This window comes from Pseudorasbora parva, chromosome 4, assembly GCF_024679245.1.
Source record: "Pseudorasbora parva isolate DD20220531a chromosome 4, ASM2467924v1, whole genome shotgun sequence".
In the NCBI taxonomy this organism is placed as follows: domain Eukaryota; kingdom Metazoa; phylum Chordata; class Actinopteri; order Cypriniformes; family Gobionidae; genus Pseudorasbora; species Pseudorasbora parva.
The window spans coordinates 32,994,325-33,013,688 of NC_090175.1; the positions used below are offsets into that span (position 1 = coordinate 32,994,325).

General features: G+C 35.0%; 1 protein-coding gene across 1 annotated transcript in view; it reads left to right on the forward strand.

Annotated features, from left to right (window-relative positions):
• Positions 1-17,129, forward strand: part of LOC137073267 (paraspeckle component 1) — a 64,588-nt gene extending 47,459 nt beyond the window's left edge. Inside the window, exons 7-9 of the mRNA XM_067441580.1 lie at positions 6,128-6,185; positions 10,872-11,011; positions 16,513-17,129. Of these exons, the coding sequence (XP_067297681.1) occupies positions 6,128-6,185; positions 10,872-11,011; positions 16,513-16,737 (423 nt within the window). The 3' untranslated portion in view covers positions 16,738-17,129. The remainder of the gene's footprint in view (positions 1-6,127; positions 6,186-10,871; positions 11,012-16,512) is intronic.
• Positions 17,130-19,364: the final 2,235 nt, after the last annotated feature.

The following is a 19,364-nucleotide window of genomic DNA, read 5'->3' on the forward strand; positions in this document are numbered from 1 at the left end:
TATTATTGGACGACATCCTAGTGGGAGAACAGGACATGAAAGAACATGACGAGAACCTTAAAAAAGTGCTGGATCATGCATGAAAAGTCAGCCTTAGATTCAACCCTCTCAAATGTACGTTTTGGCTGTCAGAAGTATGACGTGTTCACAAGTGTAGGACGAATATTGTCCATTCTGTCAACTTTTCCGGTGTTCTCTTCCTACATTTGTCATTCTCGTGCTTTGATTTATTATGGGAAGCAAATGAAATGCGATTGGTGTTCCCCTCTGTCCCAAAAAGAGATACCCCTCGCTGCAGACTGTAGCGCGCTGACGTCACGAATATACGTCACGTATATTACGTATCGCATATCTTTAAAACGCATGCGCCATAACGTGGTGACTGCGCATGCGTGTACTATTTGCGTTATGCGGTGATGTCACGTGTTTTGATGTCTTGTTTGACGTCCCACGTCTTTAAAATGCATGAGAAAACTTGACATAATAGGTTGATAAAATGTTAAAAACGCTAAAGTAATAAAAAAAAACAGCAAAACGGAGTACACATATCCTTGGTTTTGACCATGCCACCTGAGGTAAAACAATATAATAAGGAATTACAGAGTATACTTTGTAATGGCTGTGTATTTTATTTAAACTAAGTGTAGTTTAGATTACAACTCTTTATTGTCCACGCAGGTGGAAATTCATCTTCACCCTCACAAAAATTATTAATTTGAATTCCCAATTCAATACAGCAAACACACTAAGAAACTTGAAAGAATTACATGCCCCATGCATTACAAACGTATAAACTAATTACGCTAAGACCATAAATAAGTAATATCACTAAATAAATAAATAACCACCCTTAGTAACATAATGTACATAGATCGTTAATTGTATAAAATAATGGCAGATGGTATAAATGTGTTATTTTCACATTATGTTGTAGCCTACATTGTTCTTCTTTATTTTTGTGTATTATATTTTTTTGGACAGTTTCTGTTGCATTGACAATACGACATGTAAAACATGTATGCCAATAAAGTAGTTTGATGTTAACCTGACTACATACAGTACATTTTCAGTGTCTATATCCCATATTATACAGTCTTGTTCAAAATAATAGCAGTACAATGTGACTAACCAGAATAATCAAGGTTTTTAGTATATTTTTTATTGCTACGTGGCAAACAAGTTACCAGTAGGTTCAGTAGATTGTCAGAAAACAAATGAGACCCAGCATTCATGATATGCACGCTCTTAAGGCTGTGCAATTGGGCAATTAGTTGAATTAGTTGAAAGGGGTGTGTTAAAAAAAATAGCAGTGTGGCATTCAATCACTGAGGTCATCAATTTTGTGAAGAAACAGGTGTGAATCAGGTGGCCCCTATTTAAGGATGAAGCCAACACTTGTTGAACATGCATTTGAAAGCTGAGGAAAATGGGTCGTTCAAGACATTGTTCAGAAGAACAGCGTACTTTGATTAAAAAGTTGATTAGAGAGGGGAAAACCTATAAAGAGGTGCAAAAAATGATAGGCTGTTCAGCTAAAATGATCTCCAATGCCTTAAAATGGAGAGCAAAACCAGAGAGACGTGGAAGAAAACGGAAGACAACCATCAAAATGGATAGAAGAATAACCAGAATGGCAAAGGCTCAGCCAATGATCACCTCCAGGATGATCAAAGACAGTCTGGAGTTACCTGTAAGTACTGTGACAGTTAGAAGACGTGTGAAGCTAATCTATTTTCAAGAATCCCCCGCAAAGTCCCTCTGTTAAAAAAAAGGCATGTGCAGAAGAGGTTACAATTTGCCAAAGAACACATCAACTGGCCTAAAGAGAAATGGAGGAACATTTTGTGGACTGATGAGAGTAAAATTGTTCTTTTTGGGTCCAAGGGCCACAGGCAGTTTGTGAGACGACCCCCAAACTCTGAATTCAAGCCACAGTACACAGTGAAGCATGGAGGTGCAAGCATCATGATATGGGCATGTTTCTCCTACTATGGTGTTGGGCCTATTTATCGCATACCAGGGATCATGGATCAGTTTGCATATGTTAAAATACTTGAAGAGGTCATGTTGCCCTATGCTGAAGAGGACATGCCCTTGAAACGGTTGTTTCAACAAGACAATGACCCAAAACACACTAGTAAACGGGCAAAGTCTTGGTTCCAAACCAACAAAATTAATGTTATGGAGTGGCCAGCCCAATCTCCAGACCTTAATCCAATTGAGAACTTGTGGGGTGATATCAAAAATGCTGTTTCTGAAGCAAAACCAAGAAATGTGAATGAATTGTGGAATGTTGTTAAAGAATCATGGAGTGGAATAACAGCTGAGAGGTGCCACAAGTTGGTTGACTCCATGCCACACAGATGTCAAGCAGTTTTAAAAAACTGTGGTCATACAACTAAATATTAGTTCAGTGATTAACAGAATTGCTAAAAATGTTTGTACAAAATAGTTTTGAGTTTGTACAGTCAAAGGTAGACACTGCTATTTTTTTGAACACACCCCTTTCAACTAATTGCCCAATTGCACAGCCTTAAGAGCGTGCATATCATGAATGCTGGGTCTTGTTTGTTTTCTGACAATCTACTGAACCTACTGGTAACTTGTTTGCCACGTAGCAATAAAAAATATACTAAAAACCTTGATTATTCTGGTTAGTCACATTGTACTGCTATTATTTTGAACAAGACTGTATATATATATATATATATATATATATATATATATATATATATATATATATATATATATATATATATATATATTAACTTGTCATGTATAACATAACTTGTTGTATTCATAAACTCATTAGGCTATTCAAACACAAAATAACCAGTTAAGTCTCAAGCACCAAAAGCAATCCTAAGTTTTCTTTCATTGAAAAATATGCATTTTCATTTATTCATACATGGTTGCAACAACATTTAGTTCAACATTTTAAGTGCCACTGTTTTATAAAATGTTTTATTGGCTGAAATTTCAAAGTCCAGTAATTATACATTCAAATTGTATGCCATCTATGAATCTTCCTTAGCGGGGGAAAACTTCTACATTTTATAATTTTGAATAGAGGTTGATGATATTTAATATCCCTTGGTGTAGAAAATAAATATTCAATAATTTGAGGCATGGGGGCACATTGGCCCTCATTCATCAAAGGTGCGTACACCAAATTTTCAGCGTATGTCTGGCATACGCCCAAACCCATGGTGACTTTGAGATTTATCAATATGGACGTTGGAGTACGGCACGCTCAAATCCCACGCCAGCTCAGGAGGTGGTGCATGTACATTTTGAGTTAGTGCAAAAATGCGCAGAAAAACAATTCCTAACACCACAAAACGCACGGACAAAGATATGCTATATTATGACCCACTGTAAAAAAAAAACAACGATTATAAACTTCAGTGTTTATTTTTGTGCAACATGGACTTCAATGTTTAATTTGTGTGACTTTACCAAGGCATTTGATTTGTATTCCTCCAGTTGCGAGCCTGTGCGCTTTACCTGACGGTTCATGGTTAGGCCTGGCAGCTCCGCACGGACTGGGACTGAAAATAATTCAGACTGACAAAATAATAAAAATCACATTCTTCTTCTTAATAATAATTAATAATAATAATAATAATAATAATAACAACAACATTCTTCTTCTAAATAACAATAAGCGTCATTAATAATAATCATAATAATAAGAAGAATCATCTTACAAATTGTCTTGCAGTTATTAATGTGAATGAATGGTACTCCACATCACATCATCATCACTATTGTACACCCCAATACATGTGCCGTGATACGAAATTAAATGCTAATTGTTTCAAAACGTGCTGTAAAATAATGCATTTTGATAGGTAATTTATCATCCAAACAGCTATTTAAACTGCTGGAGTGCGCTTCTCAACCCTCACACTATTAACAGTACACGTAATTTGGGTCCATATTTTGTTTTTGTGGGCACCTGTAATCCCGCTCTTTAAACTTCCAAATAAAGCCATTTCGTTTTTTCCACCTGATGATGGTCTCGATCTCCACGTCGGAGAACTTTAGCTTCTTTGCCGTCTTCCGTGTGTCCATGGCGTAAAATGAGGGCGTGGGGGAGGCAGAGACTTGAATATATAGTGCCGTGTTATTCTAATGACCATCGTTTTCAGCCGCGTCATTTATCAAGGGCGGGTATTGCGTACACCTGGGTTGTAGAGGTGCGCACAGCTTCATAAATCGGGCGGTGAGAGGAGTGTGAGCATAATCTTACGCTAACATTATACGCCCGTTTCTACGCAAGATTGATAAATGAGGGCCAATATGCCTATGGGACTGAACCATATAGGGCCTTTAAAGCAGCACTAGGTAACTTTTCAACCTTCATAATATATTTTTTAAGACTCTTGTGATGATAAATCGACTTACAATAGGTTGAATGACACGTCTGCCATAGCCTGATGGGGTCTGTATCGTTTTTAATCGTACTTTTAAACTTCGGGTTTCGGGTAGTAACCCGAGAAAAAGAAAAGAACTACAAAACTCGACTGCTTTACGGCATATACGTCACTTCCACCAACACACACACTTCCTTACATTCGGACGTGCGAGCCCAACTTTGTTCGTCGGATAATATAGTCATGTCTCAAGCAGCAGAGACAAATAAGAAAGAAAAGGTTTTGTTGGAGGAAAGCAATAAGAGGAAATGAAAAAATGATGGGATTAAAGGCAGGACGAGGATCAAAATGTGACCAGGGTTTGCTCGTCGGCGTGAGCTGAAGGAGGCGTGCCCGACCGATGCTGTCATGCTTGTTACGGTGAGCTACCACTCAAACATTGAACTGAAGTATCATATAGATTCTGTAAAACGGTAACCAATAGACTACTATAATGACGCTGGCTTGTAAACGTGAGCATCGTGATTATTTGGCGTTTGAAAAAAAAAAAACCCATGAAATTATATTCATATGACATGCTGGAGCATATGCCACTGACTGTAACGTTACCTGGGATGAAGACATTTCACACGCGACGCCAGAAGAACTCGAACTCCTTCTGCAGTGTTCAGGGGAACTGCTGCACCGACCCGCGGGACGCTTTTATGAAGTTATTTGGCCGCACCGCACCACTGTATATATTTTTACAACCCGCCGCGCACCCGCGACCATTAAATAGACATACGGGGTCCGCGGGTTATGAGAAGAACCGCGCATCACTAGTTCAGGGCTATCAGGGCTGTCATGTCAACAAATGCATGCGCGATGGCATCCCCTGTTGTAGGAGGACAGCTCTTACGACAGTATTTGAGGACATTATTTTTTCCAAACTGTAGGGGGACCCCGAGAGCAAAAGTAGCCAAGTGGGGCTTTAAAATTAAGGTTATAAAATAAAATGTTATTAAGAATGAGAATATAGAAGTATATTGAGATATATTTAATACTTTTAGAGTTACAGGCACCGTGTGCGAAAAAATAGTATTGATGGCACTCAGACAGCAATGTTCAATTGTGTATCTAAAAGAAAAGCATCTTAAAAAAATAGATACATTTCTAGTTTATTTGTTGTTTAGAAAATATAAGCCTTTTGAAAATGGTTACCTATTAATTCATGGAGCAACATCCCTACTGATATCCCTACATCTCCCTATATCTCTGGAAATTAATGGGCCTTAAAATTAAGAAACCAAAAGTCAAAAGTGTTTTAAGAATTAAAATCTGAAAGGATATTAAGGTATCTTCAAAATGAATTACAGGGGTGCAAACTTTGAATTAAAAAAAATAATAATAATATATATTTTTATTTTTTTTTCACGAATTGCTTTTTAAGTAAAATGTTAGTGTCTGTAGACCTCTCGTGACTGTTTTAAAGACAGTTCATTATTTCCATTCACTCCACCTTCTTCCTTCTGGGCTCTTACCGATACTGGTAAAGTTTAAAATATATTTTTGCTTGATTCAGTAACAAGCTAGAGCTAAGCATATTGAGTATTTGTCATCTCTATCAGTGATACATGCTTCATGAAGACATAAACCAAAAAAATGTATAATCAAAATGAAAGATTACCTATAACTGGCTACATTATTTATGATCTTAGTTATGTGTGGACTAGAGGCTTGTAATTTAAAAATGTCTCCTTCACTTTCAGAGAGAACAGGATATGAGAATGAATGAAATGGGTACCCGTGGAGCCATTAGTATGGGAGGTATGATCATAATGAGACTTGAAATGCAATTGGAAACTGCTGTGTGAGGTGTATATTATATTATATTATATTATATTATATTATATTATATTATATTATATTATATTATATTATATTATATTAATTATATTATATTATATATTATATTATATTATATTATATTATATTATATTATATTATATTATATTATATTATATTATATTATATTTAAATGTTGGAGGGTTGTTTTGCCTCTTTTCAAGATAAGTGTCTTGTCTGCTTTCTTCACCTGGAAAAATCTTATTCTGTTTTAACAGGATTTTTTTTTTTTTTACTCTACATTCTCTAATCTCAGTTTTTCCTCAATGCTTTTTCACACCAAACAATAATATTTAACTCAAAGAAGTTAGAATGGAAAAAAATGTGATTCCTATAAAATGTATCCCCTTCAATATTCTTTTTACCTTATTCTGTGCATATTTGCACTTTACATGACTCAGTTTGCGCCAACAATTTTTTCAATGTTTTATATTAACATCTAATTCTATTTTAGTAAACGTCGGCATAAAAGGCAAGTCTATTCTTTCCTATTGAGACATATATCAGAGTGAAAAAGTTTCTAGGACCAGAACAAATAAAGGGTGGGGATTGATTTTTATGCGTGATCGATGTATGTGTGTGTGTATATAGGGCTTTTCAATTTGGGTAGGCCAAATCCAGACGGAAATGGCACCAGAGTAATTTAGTGTAAATACATTACTTAGTCTAAAACAAATGCCAAAGTGATGCATATCTCCATAAAGTAGAGAATTTAAGCTTTTAAATGGTACCACATGACATCATAGCTCCTCCACAGACATTTAAAATTGAAAGTATGACAATGTCAGGGTCCACAGAGTTTAAGACACATGCAGAATTTTTTTTTTGTTTGTTTTTTTTTTTTTGCCAACCTGTAATAATTATGTTAAATAATACAGATGCACTTTATGCGTTTAATCTTATTTTATGCATGCAAATTCTCACTTTAGAGAAATTCTCACATATTAGCTTCAAATAGGTTGTGCATGCTTTGTACAAAAAATTGAACAAATTAGTGTTTCCTACAGCCTGCTGCTCATAGTCTTCACTTTTTTGCATTATGTTTGGTGTGAAAAGGCCTTCAGGATGTTATTGTTTTATGTTATTATTTTATTTTATTTTAAGTATTGTGTAATACTTTTTGATGATCGGTTACAAAGAACATCAACACTTCCTGAATGATGTCCACATTTGCCACACCAGCTTTTGTTATATTTTGCGTTTAAAAATGTATTCATCATCTTTTTTGTTTGTTTGCGAATTGCAGCAAAGTAATATACAGTCCCAAATATTCCTTTTTTTATTTAAATGTAAGCAGGGTTCCCACTCTTCTTGAAAGTACTTGAGTTTCAGACACATGGATTCAAAGCCTGGAAAGTACTTGAAAACAAATAGGTATTATGTGCTTGAATTAAATTTGAAATAAATTTAGTTTAGAATGGTGTTATTCCAAATATTGTCCTACAGTAGGGATATATACACTATCAAAGACAGAACGAAACATTGCTTATGTTCAGGGGGTGAAGGGGTGGTGAAAAAAAAAAATTGAACTGATGTACAGAGGTACCAATGCTTCCTGAAAAGTTGTGATTTACAGTGTTGGGAGTAACACTCTACAAACTTTAACACGTTACTGTAATTCCACTACTTTTAGCAGTAATGTGCATGTAACTTTTTTTTTTTTTTTTTTTTTTTTTTGATCAAGTAAAGCAAAGCAATTACAATTACTGAAATTTAAATGAGTTTGTTGCTCATGTTACTCTCTTCTGTGAAAAATGAATGTTAAGTGAATGAGACAAGAAGCTTAAATCTAGGCCCTTTAAAGGAACACTCCACTTATTATTTTTTTTCTAAGTCCCTCAGAGTTAAACAGTTGAGTTTTAATATTTTTGAATCCATTCAGATATTTCTCCTATTAAAAACTTGACTATTCTGTAGTTACATTGTGTAGTAAGACCAACAGAAAATTAAAAGATTTGTATAGCAATTCCTGCATAGTAATCATGGAACTTTGTGGACGTACCATGGGTTCAGTGGAGCGATGATACTACGCAGCGCCTGATAGTAGTCCTCAGATGGGTAACTTCCAATGCGACCGACACTAAGTTTGTGTAGTTGCAGTTTGTGTAGTTGTAGAGTTGCAGCCGTCAAATTATGTAGTGGTTTTACTGTAGGATACTACGTTAATAAAATACTGCGTTAGTGATGTTACGTTCTGTGTCGAGGCTTCGGAGTGTGTCTCCCGAATTGAAAATTATTTGGCGGCCGCCAAAAAAAAAGTTGTCCCGTCAAAGCCTTATTTGATCAGTTATTGTGATTTATGAGTGATGTAACATGTTAACTGAGTGACATAGAGAAAGAGCGGAGCTCGCTCACTCTCTCTGTCTTCATAATAAGCATTAATGTCTTAGCATATTTCATTCACATATTACGTTAGTCAAAAAGTTGGAAGACTCACCAGTTTGAATCTGCTCTCCTCTCCTCGTCCCTTCTGCCCCAGTCTGTTCAGCCACACTTTCTCTTTTACATTTCAAAAGCTCATCTTCAGTGTATTCCGGTTCAAATAGATAAGGTTCAGGATCTGCACCAAAGTAAATATGGACCCACTTTATATTAGGTGGCCTTAACTGCTAGCTACTAACATTTTAATTAATACAATGCACTTTTTGTGTACATACATGTTTTTACATTGTATTTACATTTTAAAAATACCTGCATGTAATTACGTCTGTAATTAATTTCTGTAGTTACATTTGTAATTACACAGTTGGCACTTCCCTTACACTTAACCCTACCCTTAAACTTACCCACACCACCACACCTATCCCTAACTTTACCCTTATCCCACCTCAATATCAGTAAAGGTGTTTTGCAATACAATTTGAACACAGTAAGTACATTGTACTTATTTTTTGATGTCAGTACATAGTATTTAAGGCCACCTGATATATATAAAGTGAATATCTTCTGAATCGTCTCTCACAACCGTCTCCATGGTTGCAAGGCAGCTCTGCTCTGTGCAAGCAGACTGTCACGTTAGTTATGTTGACGAAAGTTTGCTTAATTTCAGACGCTGTGTAATATCATTGTGCCGCTGTACCCATGATGGCCTCAAAGTCATGTGATTCTTACGCATAAATGAGAAAATAGTTCCTAGGTATATCAGTCTAAAAAATCACAACTTTTCATTTTTTGTTGGTCTTAGTACACGATGTAAATAAAAAAGTGTCAAGTTTTAAATAGGAAAAGTACTGAAAGTCTTTGGTAATTTTTTTGAGCGCAATGCTTATGGTCTAATTTGATTTAATGATGTATGCTAAAAGTGCTACCGCCAGATACAGAGATCGGCTGAATGGATTGAAAAACTGTAAAATACAACTGTTTAACTTTACGGGACATGGAAAATTAGCCTATTTTCAAAAAAAGTGGTGTGTTCCTTTAATCTCATTAAAATAGTCTCATTTGAGTTTTAATGAAGATGATTGTGTTTTTGATCACCTTCTGAATTGATTTGTTTGAGTGATCAGATTTAAATCCTTCTCGTAAGATTTTCAGAAGGCATTTACTCCTGTTATTTTCACAATTGGATCGATATCTGGTCAAAGAAAATGAATGAATGACCAGGTGTAAGATCCATAACTCTTCCAGCTGTGCTGAAGGAATGCTCACTACTGCTGGTGGACACTAAACACCGTACTACTGCTGGATTTGAAGGCCTGTTGCGAAATGCCCTGGAGATTAAAATAAGTATGTCTAAAAATTATGTTTATTATGTTTGACTGTTCAGTTCTGTTCATATTTACATTTAAAAGGCAGATATAAAAGTTAATTTCCCTAGTAACTAATTACTTTTGATATACAGTAATTGGTAAAGTAATTCCAATTACTTTTAAAAGAAGTAACTAGTAACTGTAACTAATTTCAAATTTTCAGTAACTTGCCCAACACTGGCTAGGAACTATACTCTCATTCCTCACCCTCAGTTAGCCTATTTTCAGGTGCTGCATAATATTATTACGCCACTGAACCCAATATATGGCAGTAAAGTTCCTGGATTATTACGCACGAATGAGAGTATAGTCTAGAAAATCGCAACTTTTCATTTTCCGTCAGTCTTAGTACTCGATGTAACTATACACATCATAACATGTAAATAGTAAAATGTTGGTGTTATTTTGTCACTTATTGAGCTGTAGGCTAGCTGGAGCCGTTTAACTCCAGTCTTTGTGGTAAACTAGGCTAGCGCTGGGTGTGTCAGACAAAGTTATGGAACGCACAGAGTTGAGAATGGTATGTATGGACTTATCTAACTCTGGGGAATATGTGAATAATCTAAAGTCCCAAAAAGTCGCCGTCTTCCTTTAAGTAGCCTACTTTAAGAGGTATTTTGTGATGCTACATATGCTGGGTTATTAATCTGATAGGTGCTTGATATAAAATAAATTGTACTTGAAAAGTACTTGAAAGTCCTTGAATCTGGTGTTCAGGAAAGAGTGGGAACCCTGTGTAAGGTGTCACAGATTCATACAATGTCATATTGTAATTTACTGTAGATTTCATTAAAACTTTCATCCCTCTCATAATGTCAACTGTACATTGTTAATGTCAACTGTACATTGTCTTACGTAGATTCATTTAACCCTGTTGCTGTGGTTAGCGGTAACCAAGGCCCCTCACAAATGATGGGCATAGTAGGCCGAGTTGGATCCATGGGAACTGAGGGATCATCAAATATGGGGACACACCTGATTCCAGATAATGGAGTGATGGTAATGTATTGTTGTTTGGTATTCATAACTCTACAGTTTGAGCTACTTGAGTATCTTTTGGTTTTGTTTGTGATTATTGATGTCACAGTTTGTGACCTATATAAAATATGTAGGGCAATTTTTATGGTTTGAAGAAAACTAATGGTATATTTGAAGAAAATAATTGTACAAATTTTATTATTGTTATTTTAGTAGTTTTGCATCATTTGTGCAGGATTACAAAATTATATGAGTGAATGTAGGCATTTATTAGTATATCACTACCATTTCACACTTTATTTGGTAGGTGTGTATTGTTAGCAATGTTATTACTGGGGATGTAAAATGATGGTTCAGTTTATGCACCTCAGTAGGGTAAAAGGTTCACCAATGTAGGGCAAAAGGCACATTAGTAATGATACGATTACTTTATCAATTACTGATTTTAACTCGCTCTATGCATGGCCAATACTCTTATGTATATGAACTTAAAAACACATGCACAATATTCTTTGATATGTGGATAAATGTGTACAATAAATTCTCATGGATAATCATTTTCTTCTTTGATTACATTTTTACACCACAGGATCTAATGCATTAAGGCAAACGAGATAGAATTTAGGCAAGAATAGAATTTATAGTGGTATAATTTCCAATTGAAAGAAGAAGAAAAAATACGTTTTTTAATTTACTTTTTTTATATAATGCCATCCAGCCCTTAATGTCAGTAAGGCAGTTCAAAGCAGGCTCATGACAGATCCATTGTCCTTTTGGAATGGCAGAATAATCTTTGTATTATTTGCAGAGCAATGGAATGGGTCACCATGTTACCTAAATTTATTTCCCAGAGAGAGCATATACAATGAAAACAAAAGGGAAGTGAGAATAGACCCTTGAGGGACTCCACTTTAGTGGAACATTGGGCATTGACATACATTTACCCAATTTAAAGCTTAGCAAAGCTTTTATCTTAAACTATTTAAGGGCCACTGCGTTCAGTGTATTAAATTAAACCCTCAGGTTTCCGCTGTTCTTTTCGATAAGATCAGAAAAAATTTACCACTCACAGTTTTAACTAATTTCTAGTAATCTCCTAACAGTCTCTTAAAAATCTCAAATGACACTTGAAGATAATCTCTCTTCCATTTAGGTCTCCACCTGTCTGCATAATCGACCCATGGCATGGGTGGAATCATTTAGCCAGGGTTCAGATTTCAAATTTACCTTGAACAAAAGACCATTCTCAAAATAGTCAATAATTTTATCTCTTCTTATTTGCTACATAAATCTTAAAAAAAAAAAAAAAAAAAAAAAAAAACCGAATCAAATTAGCAAAAAAAATACTTTGCATTGCTGTCCACGATAACGTCAAGGATCAGCCAAATTTCCACAAGCATAGTCAGATTTTTAGATGTTCGTCATTTATTTTAGAATAAGGTTAGAATAATGTGCTCCCTACCTAGTGCTTTAAATGAGTGCGCATCACAGTGGTTGAAGAGGGCCTTCAACCGAGGGAGACCAAATTCATCACCACCATATCAATATAAACAATATTGTCTCATCCTAGGAGGGAAACTTGGGAGTTTGAAATGACATTCCACAAAGAATAGTTTTGCACTTGTAGTATAGTAAAGCAAAACTATATTTGTTTGGTTCTAGTGATTTGTGGATCATGGTTATATCAGTGGACACTGCAGATAATCCACAGGTTGGGCAGACTAAGTAATAAAAAATGACATTCCAATTCACTGCATGTTAAAACATTACATTCTTACTTGTTTTAGACAAACTGAGTATCATTTGAAATATTTAAGACCACTTAATATTTGATATTTAATAAAACTAGGTTGCAGTAACATTCATTTAGAGTGCAAAATAATTGCTCTGTAATTTTCAATATTGTGAATAGAATAAATCAGTTAATTCATATTTGCTAAAATCTGCTCATTTGTTTGTGTTCACATAATGCACTAGATGGGCTCTTAGTCCATATTTGGAGAAATATTTATTTACTTTCGCAATTGCAAAATATTTTGTCATACAAAATACAATTTCTATTCATTTCACACGGAATTATGCAACTTGAAGAGCTGAAAGCATTCAGAATGTGCGGAAAAACTGAAAGAGCTTTCAGTGTGTGCTCTGTCTTTCCTGTTCTGGGTTTTGTGTGAGTCATTGTGTAAACTCCTCGAGCACTCATTTAATCTGGAGCTGTCAATCATTTTTTGCCATAATTCCTGCCTCAAATGACACTGATGACACTGTCCTGCAAACTTTTTCATTCTGAGCTCCATGGCAAACAAACCCAAAGAAACATTTCTACATATGAAACTAGAAGCTAATAAGCACACAGTTACGATGGTGTATAGTTTGTGTGTGATTTTCATGCACTTTGGTGTACTTTCATATCAATAATGGATGTTTACATTATAAATGCTAATCTGGTGTCCATTCTTTGTACACCGCTAAATCTGGTAGCTGGATTTTATTGTTGACGATCTGACATGATCTCGGATTGTTTGGTTCTTCGCTCCTCATCCTGGACTTGCTGTCATAGCAACAGGTCCCTAAACTTAAACCTGCTCGCGAGTAAATCTTTTTAAGCATCATTGATACTTAAAATTTGGCCTAAAATTGTTACAAAAGACCTGTTCTATTGACCTGTTCCTTACGTCACCCAGGTCAATAATAATTTTTATTTTTATTTTATTTTTTTATTTTTTTATTTTTTTTATTATATGATGAAAATACATTGATGTCTTGTCACCAGCCAATGGCTGCATTGCTGATTGTGGTTTAGAGTACTGATACATCTGCCCTTTTCAGGGAACACAAGAACACACAGTAATCTCAGACAACCTAATCCAGATATTTAAATCAAATCCCCAAATTCGCTTGAACAACCAAATAGAGATAAAAGAATAGTTAAGATTAGGTGACATTCATGGGAGAGGTGTGAAAGGTTCATCGAATGAGAATAGAAACATGAATGGGACAGTTCTCCTCACCAGACAATAGACTGCAAATAGGTGTTTACAGGGCAAAAAAAAAAAAAAAAAAAAAAAATTAATAGCATCTCATCAGCCTATAAAACTCTAAAATGTCACATGACATGAACTTATAAAAGATGTAATAAAATTCATAGTTTTAAATAACATCCTCAGATTTGAAATTAACCATAAAACTTGAACAAAATGAAGCTGAAGCCACATCATATTTGTATACATTTTAAAAATATATGTTCTTATTTATTTATTTTATTCTAGAGCTTATATATTAATAATAGTTTGAGTAATTCTGAGTCTTGAACTGTAAACTATCAAGTGTTGCCTTTTTTATTATATATTGTCATATATTTATTATATATGTGGTTGTGTGAAACCTCCAATTTTCAAATATTCCAATCTAATATGATTTCTGACCTGAAGGGTTGCCAGAATAATAATCATACACTGTTAGTAAGTAGGCCAGAGGAGAACTGGCACCCCGACTGAGTCTGGTTTATCCCAAGGTTTTTTTTTCTCCATCATGCCCTGATGGAGTTTTGGTTCCTTGCCACTGTCACCTTTATCTTAGCTTGCTCTGTTGGGGACACTAAAATTTCAAAGATCTACGTTTTCAACTAAACATCTAAATAAAATGAATTACTAAATTAACGATAGTACTGATCTGTCTACATTGTTGCTATATGATTCATTAAAATAAGCTGATAACATCACTGTTTTCACCAGAAAGACTGTACAGCCGAATCAAATTTTGTTGCAATATTGTCCTGTTTAACACTGAAGCTGCTTTGAAACAACTGTCATTGTAAAAGCGCTATATAAATAAAGTTGACTTGACTTGACTATGTGTCTATTTAGAATGACTTATGAGCAGCAACCTTTTTATTTTGGGTATGTAATTTATGCCCTACTTGCCAAAAATGGAGGGTTTGGGGTAAGGGGTTAACATGTTGATTTTAATAAAGACATGGAACACTTATTTCATGGTAAAATGCAACAAATGTGTCACTCTACTGTTGCTTTCAACCACAACCACATATCTCTCTCCAGGGAAAACTAATCAATGAAAACACGTGCACCTACTAGTGGACATTTATATAAAACACAAAAGGAAAGATATTAAGCAGCAACGGAGGAAGATGCTGTGTTTAGTTTATGGAAATGTATTTTTCCAAAGAACAATTTAAATACATTTTAAAAGCATCCTATTTTATTGTAATATGTTATTACACTTGACACTAAGAATTAGAATAATTGTAATGTGACGATAATGGTCTCGGCCAATATCTAAATCAGAGAAAATCATAGGCTCTGGTGGGTGGCAGGTGGATGATTTATTTTTAAAAGTGGATTCAGGAGATGTTTGAACTGATCCGCGCATCTCTTTTCAGTACATGTGTACAGAACCCAAAGAACAAAAAAAAATTCAGTACGTATGTGTACTGTTACACCCCCGACGTTAGTATCAGTGCTAAGCCAACATTTAGAAAAAATAACATTAAATAAATAGTGGTTCATTTATTTACTGTGCTTGTGTATTGGTATTCGTTTTAGTAAAACTGTCCAGTACTAAAGTTCAACACCATGTGAGATATGTAACGCCAAATTAAAATTTAGCAAAGTCACTTAGTCAAGTCAACTTTATTTATAGCGTTTTTCAATGATGATTGTTTCAAAGCAGCTACACAGTGTTTTACAGGAAAATATTGCAACAAAACTTAGGCCATCTGCACAAGGGTTGCACAGAAGCTGCATTCTAGTGTACATTATATTCTTTTCAGATATAAGGTTACGTTAGAGAGCAGTAAGCGATTTCTGAGAAACATTGTTGATATAAACATTGTCGATATCAACATTGTTGATATAAATGTATATGCCCCCTATTGCTGATTAGCTACAAGAGTGTTATGGTGATTGGTCTGATCCACTTAGTTTTTCTCCTATTTACACAGCCAGGAATTTAGTTTTCAACACACAGAACAGACATCTAGCAAATATTTACAAAATTATTTGTTTGGGTGCTGGTTTCAAATTTCAATGCCAATTTTCAGAAATTACTTGCTGCACCTTTAAACCAATATAATGTTAAACTTAAGATTTTAAGAAGAACGTTTTTGTTAGTTGTAAATGCTGTGAACCGTTGATTAAAATAATAAACACTATTGTTCTTGAAAATTGCAGTGTTACTAAAAATCTCTCAGTATAGGATGTTCCCAAGATATAATTTATGAACATGAATTTATAAAACATGTCTTTTGATCTACACTTTAACATGCAGCTATTTTTCTTAGAATTAATATATCTCTCGCTGTGCTTATTTTGATATTATTCTTGTTCTTGTAGAAATTCTGCAGGCATTACTTTTGCTAATGTGCTAATTGAATTATTTATTTGTTTAATTATTTTTTCTTCTTCTTCTTTTTTGGGTATTCCTGGGCTCCACGGCTTATCCTATTCATCCATTGAATTTTCTGGGGGGGAATTAAATTTTTGCTCATTTTTGGAATTATATAGCATAATGAGCGGTTTTCTGAAGGAGGAGGTCTTCCAATGGGTTCTCCCGTGGGTGGGCGGACTGGTGTTGACTCCCCTCAGCAACAGCAACAGCAGCAGCAGCACTCGCCCATGGTGGTTGGGGCAGGTCCTATTCCTGGTGTGGTTGGCCAAAGTGGCTTTGGGAGAGGAAGTCCAGTTGGGGGCAACTTTGATGGGCCGAACAACAAACGGCATAGATACTAATATTTATTTTCTCTTGAAATTATGCTTACACATGTACAGACTGGAGCACCTTGTCTCATGATTTCTGATAAATAACCATATGACCAAATGACTATTTATGTCTAAAATGGACAGAAATAGCATGAGCCAGGCCCTGTGTTAATGTGAAACACTGTTATGAATTATTAAATACCATTGAACTTGTACATGTCAAAACATCCTAAACCAATAATAGGTTGCTTACTATTAATGTAGTTAAGTATTTCTTTTTTCTTTTCTTTTTATCCAAAATTGTCAATAAGTGTTTATGTGGAACTTGCATTTGTTTTCATTTGTTGTGTCTGTGAATGTTTTTTGTTGTTGTTGTTTTTTAGAATATTCAGAATTCTTCTGCTTTCTGGTTTAGAATGTCAGTGCTTTGAATAAATGTTTTAAAAGAACTATGCATTGTGTATTATTAGTGGTTAAATCACTGGAGCCATGTCCTTATTGTTACTATTGAGTAGCATCATTCAAGTTGCAGATTCTGAGTAAATGGCACATACATGTGTTTGTGTCGTTTTTTTTTTCTTCTAAATATTTTAATGTCATCTGATGATTATTTTACAGTTTATGGCTATTCACACTGTTTAACCCCAAGTTGTTGTTGTTCTAAAGTCTGAACATGTCAGATGACCATCTTTACCTCTAAGGAATTTCACCTTAACAGTAAAATAACAGTTATGGGTAATTGAATTTTCAGGACTTTTATGTACAAAAATAACAACTACTAAATGAGTCCCATGAATAGATAAGGAAGTGAAGTCCATAAGACTGATGAATGCAGGTGATTAAGATGTTACTATGGCAGAGTTATCTCATGCAAAGAAACTATTGTTCCTCTGAAATGAATAAGGGCAATCACTTTATTCTGAGTTCCACCAATTGAGTGATTGTTTAAATGACATCTAATGCAAAATCTTATAATGACATCACGCACTAATGCCAAAGACTCTGGAATGCGGTTTGGTAATTGGATGTTTAATTGGTTAAGTGGGGATTCCAATGGTGGCTGACAGCTTCCACTGGTTGTTCTGAGCCACGTTGCACTAGAAGAAATGTTTCCCCTTGAACAGGAAGAGTTTAATTATGCTGAACTTTGGGAGCAACGAGAAGGTCCTTGTCTGGAACACTCTGTCACAAGAGAATGTGAATTTTCTGAGCCACCGTTTTTTCAGAGAGTTCTGAACTTCTTGATTTCTAGAGAGAACCTTTTTATCATTTTTGCTTTTTTTAAGCAGGAGGTATTTGCAAATTGGCACCTTCCAATTTCAATGATTTGATTGGCTATTGGGATCAGTATGGTTCATGCAGTCTGAGTCTAAAAATTCTAAGCTTTTTTAGTGTCTTTATGATTTTATCAATACATTATTCACTTTCCAGTCAACTTCTAAATTAAGTTAGTGTTCATTGTGCTGAACACTAGTCCAAACATTCTGAAATGTTGAACTTTCACCTGTGAATTCATGTATTCCTAAAGTTGCAATCAGAAATATTCAACCCCCTCACCTCAAAACACATTATAGTGTTGTCGATGAACGATAATGACAATAAAGGAAAAATATATATATATATATTTATTGATACATTTGAGTTATGTTGACAACAGATGTTCAAATGAAAAATGTTATTATTTTAACACCTGTGCAGTGTTTTTCAACCCCCAGCTTCAGTACTGGATGCTTTGTGTATCATCCTTCAGTTTTTATAACTTCTAACAAGTGTTTTTGGTAAGTGCTGACAAGATTCGTACATCTCTCGATTGGAATCTTTGCCCATTCTTCACATGCAAAGCCTCTAGCTCAGTGATGTTAGATGGCTTCTATGCTGCAACTGCTTAAATCCAATCAAAGATTTTCAGTCAGGTTTAAATCTGGGCCCATATTCATAAAAAAAATCTTAATACAAAGATTAGCTCCTAGTGACAAAATTCTTAGAAAGGGGTCGTTTCCTCTTAAATTTAAAGAACTATTCCTAGTAAAGAAAAAAGTAATTCAGAAAGCATCTTAACCCTTAAAATGGGTCTTAATGTCCAAAAGTGTTAGGAGTACAGACGAGGACTTTAGTTCTACCAGAAAGACTCGGGAGAATTAATGCTGTAGCAATAAACATTTATTTAGGAGCTCAGCAAGCAATCAAGTTATTTGGCGTAGGCCCCATTTGTAATCCGTATTCCGAGGGTACGGAATCTGCATATCCTGCCTGAAGACGAAGGCAGGGGCGCAGCCCACCCCCGTGAAGTAAGGAAGTGGGCCATCTGGTGGTGGTGGGGAGGATGGTGGTGCTGAAGCAAAAGTATCTGCAAACTCAGACATGAGTAAGTACTACTTTTTATGCTATGGTAAAGGATATTATTGGATAGATAAGCATGGTGTTAATTCATTAGGAAGCATGGCGTTAGTTTTCATTGTTATGCTGGCGATACTCAGCTCTATTTATTTTTTCATGCCCTGACGAAATTTACCAATTCACAAGATTAACAGAATGCATAGCTGATATAAAAAAATTGGATGAATAGAAATTTCCTGCAACTTAATTAAGATAATCTGAATTTTTAATGATTGGACAGAAAAGCTCTACAAGTAGTAACCTAGAATACTGGCTATATT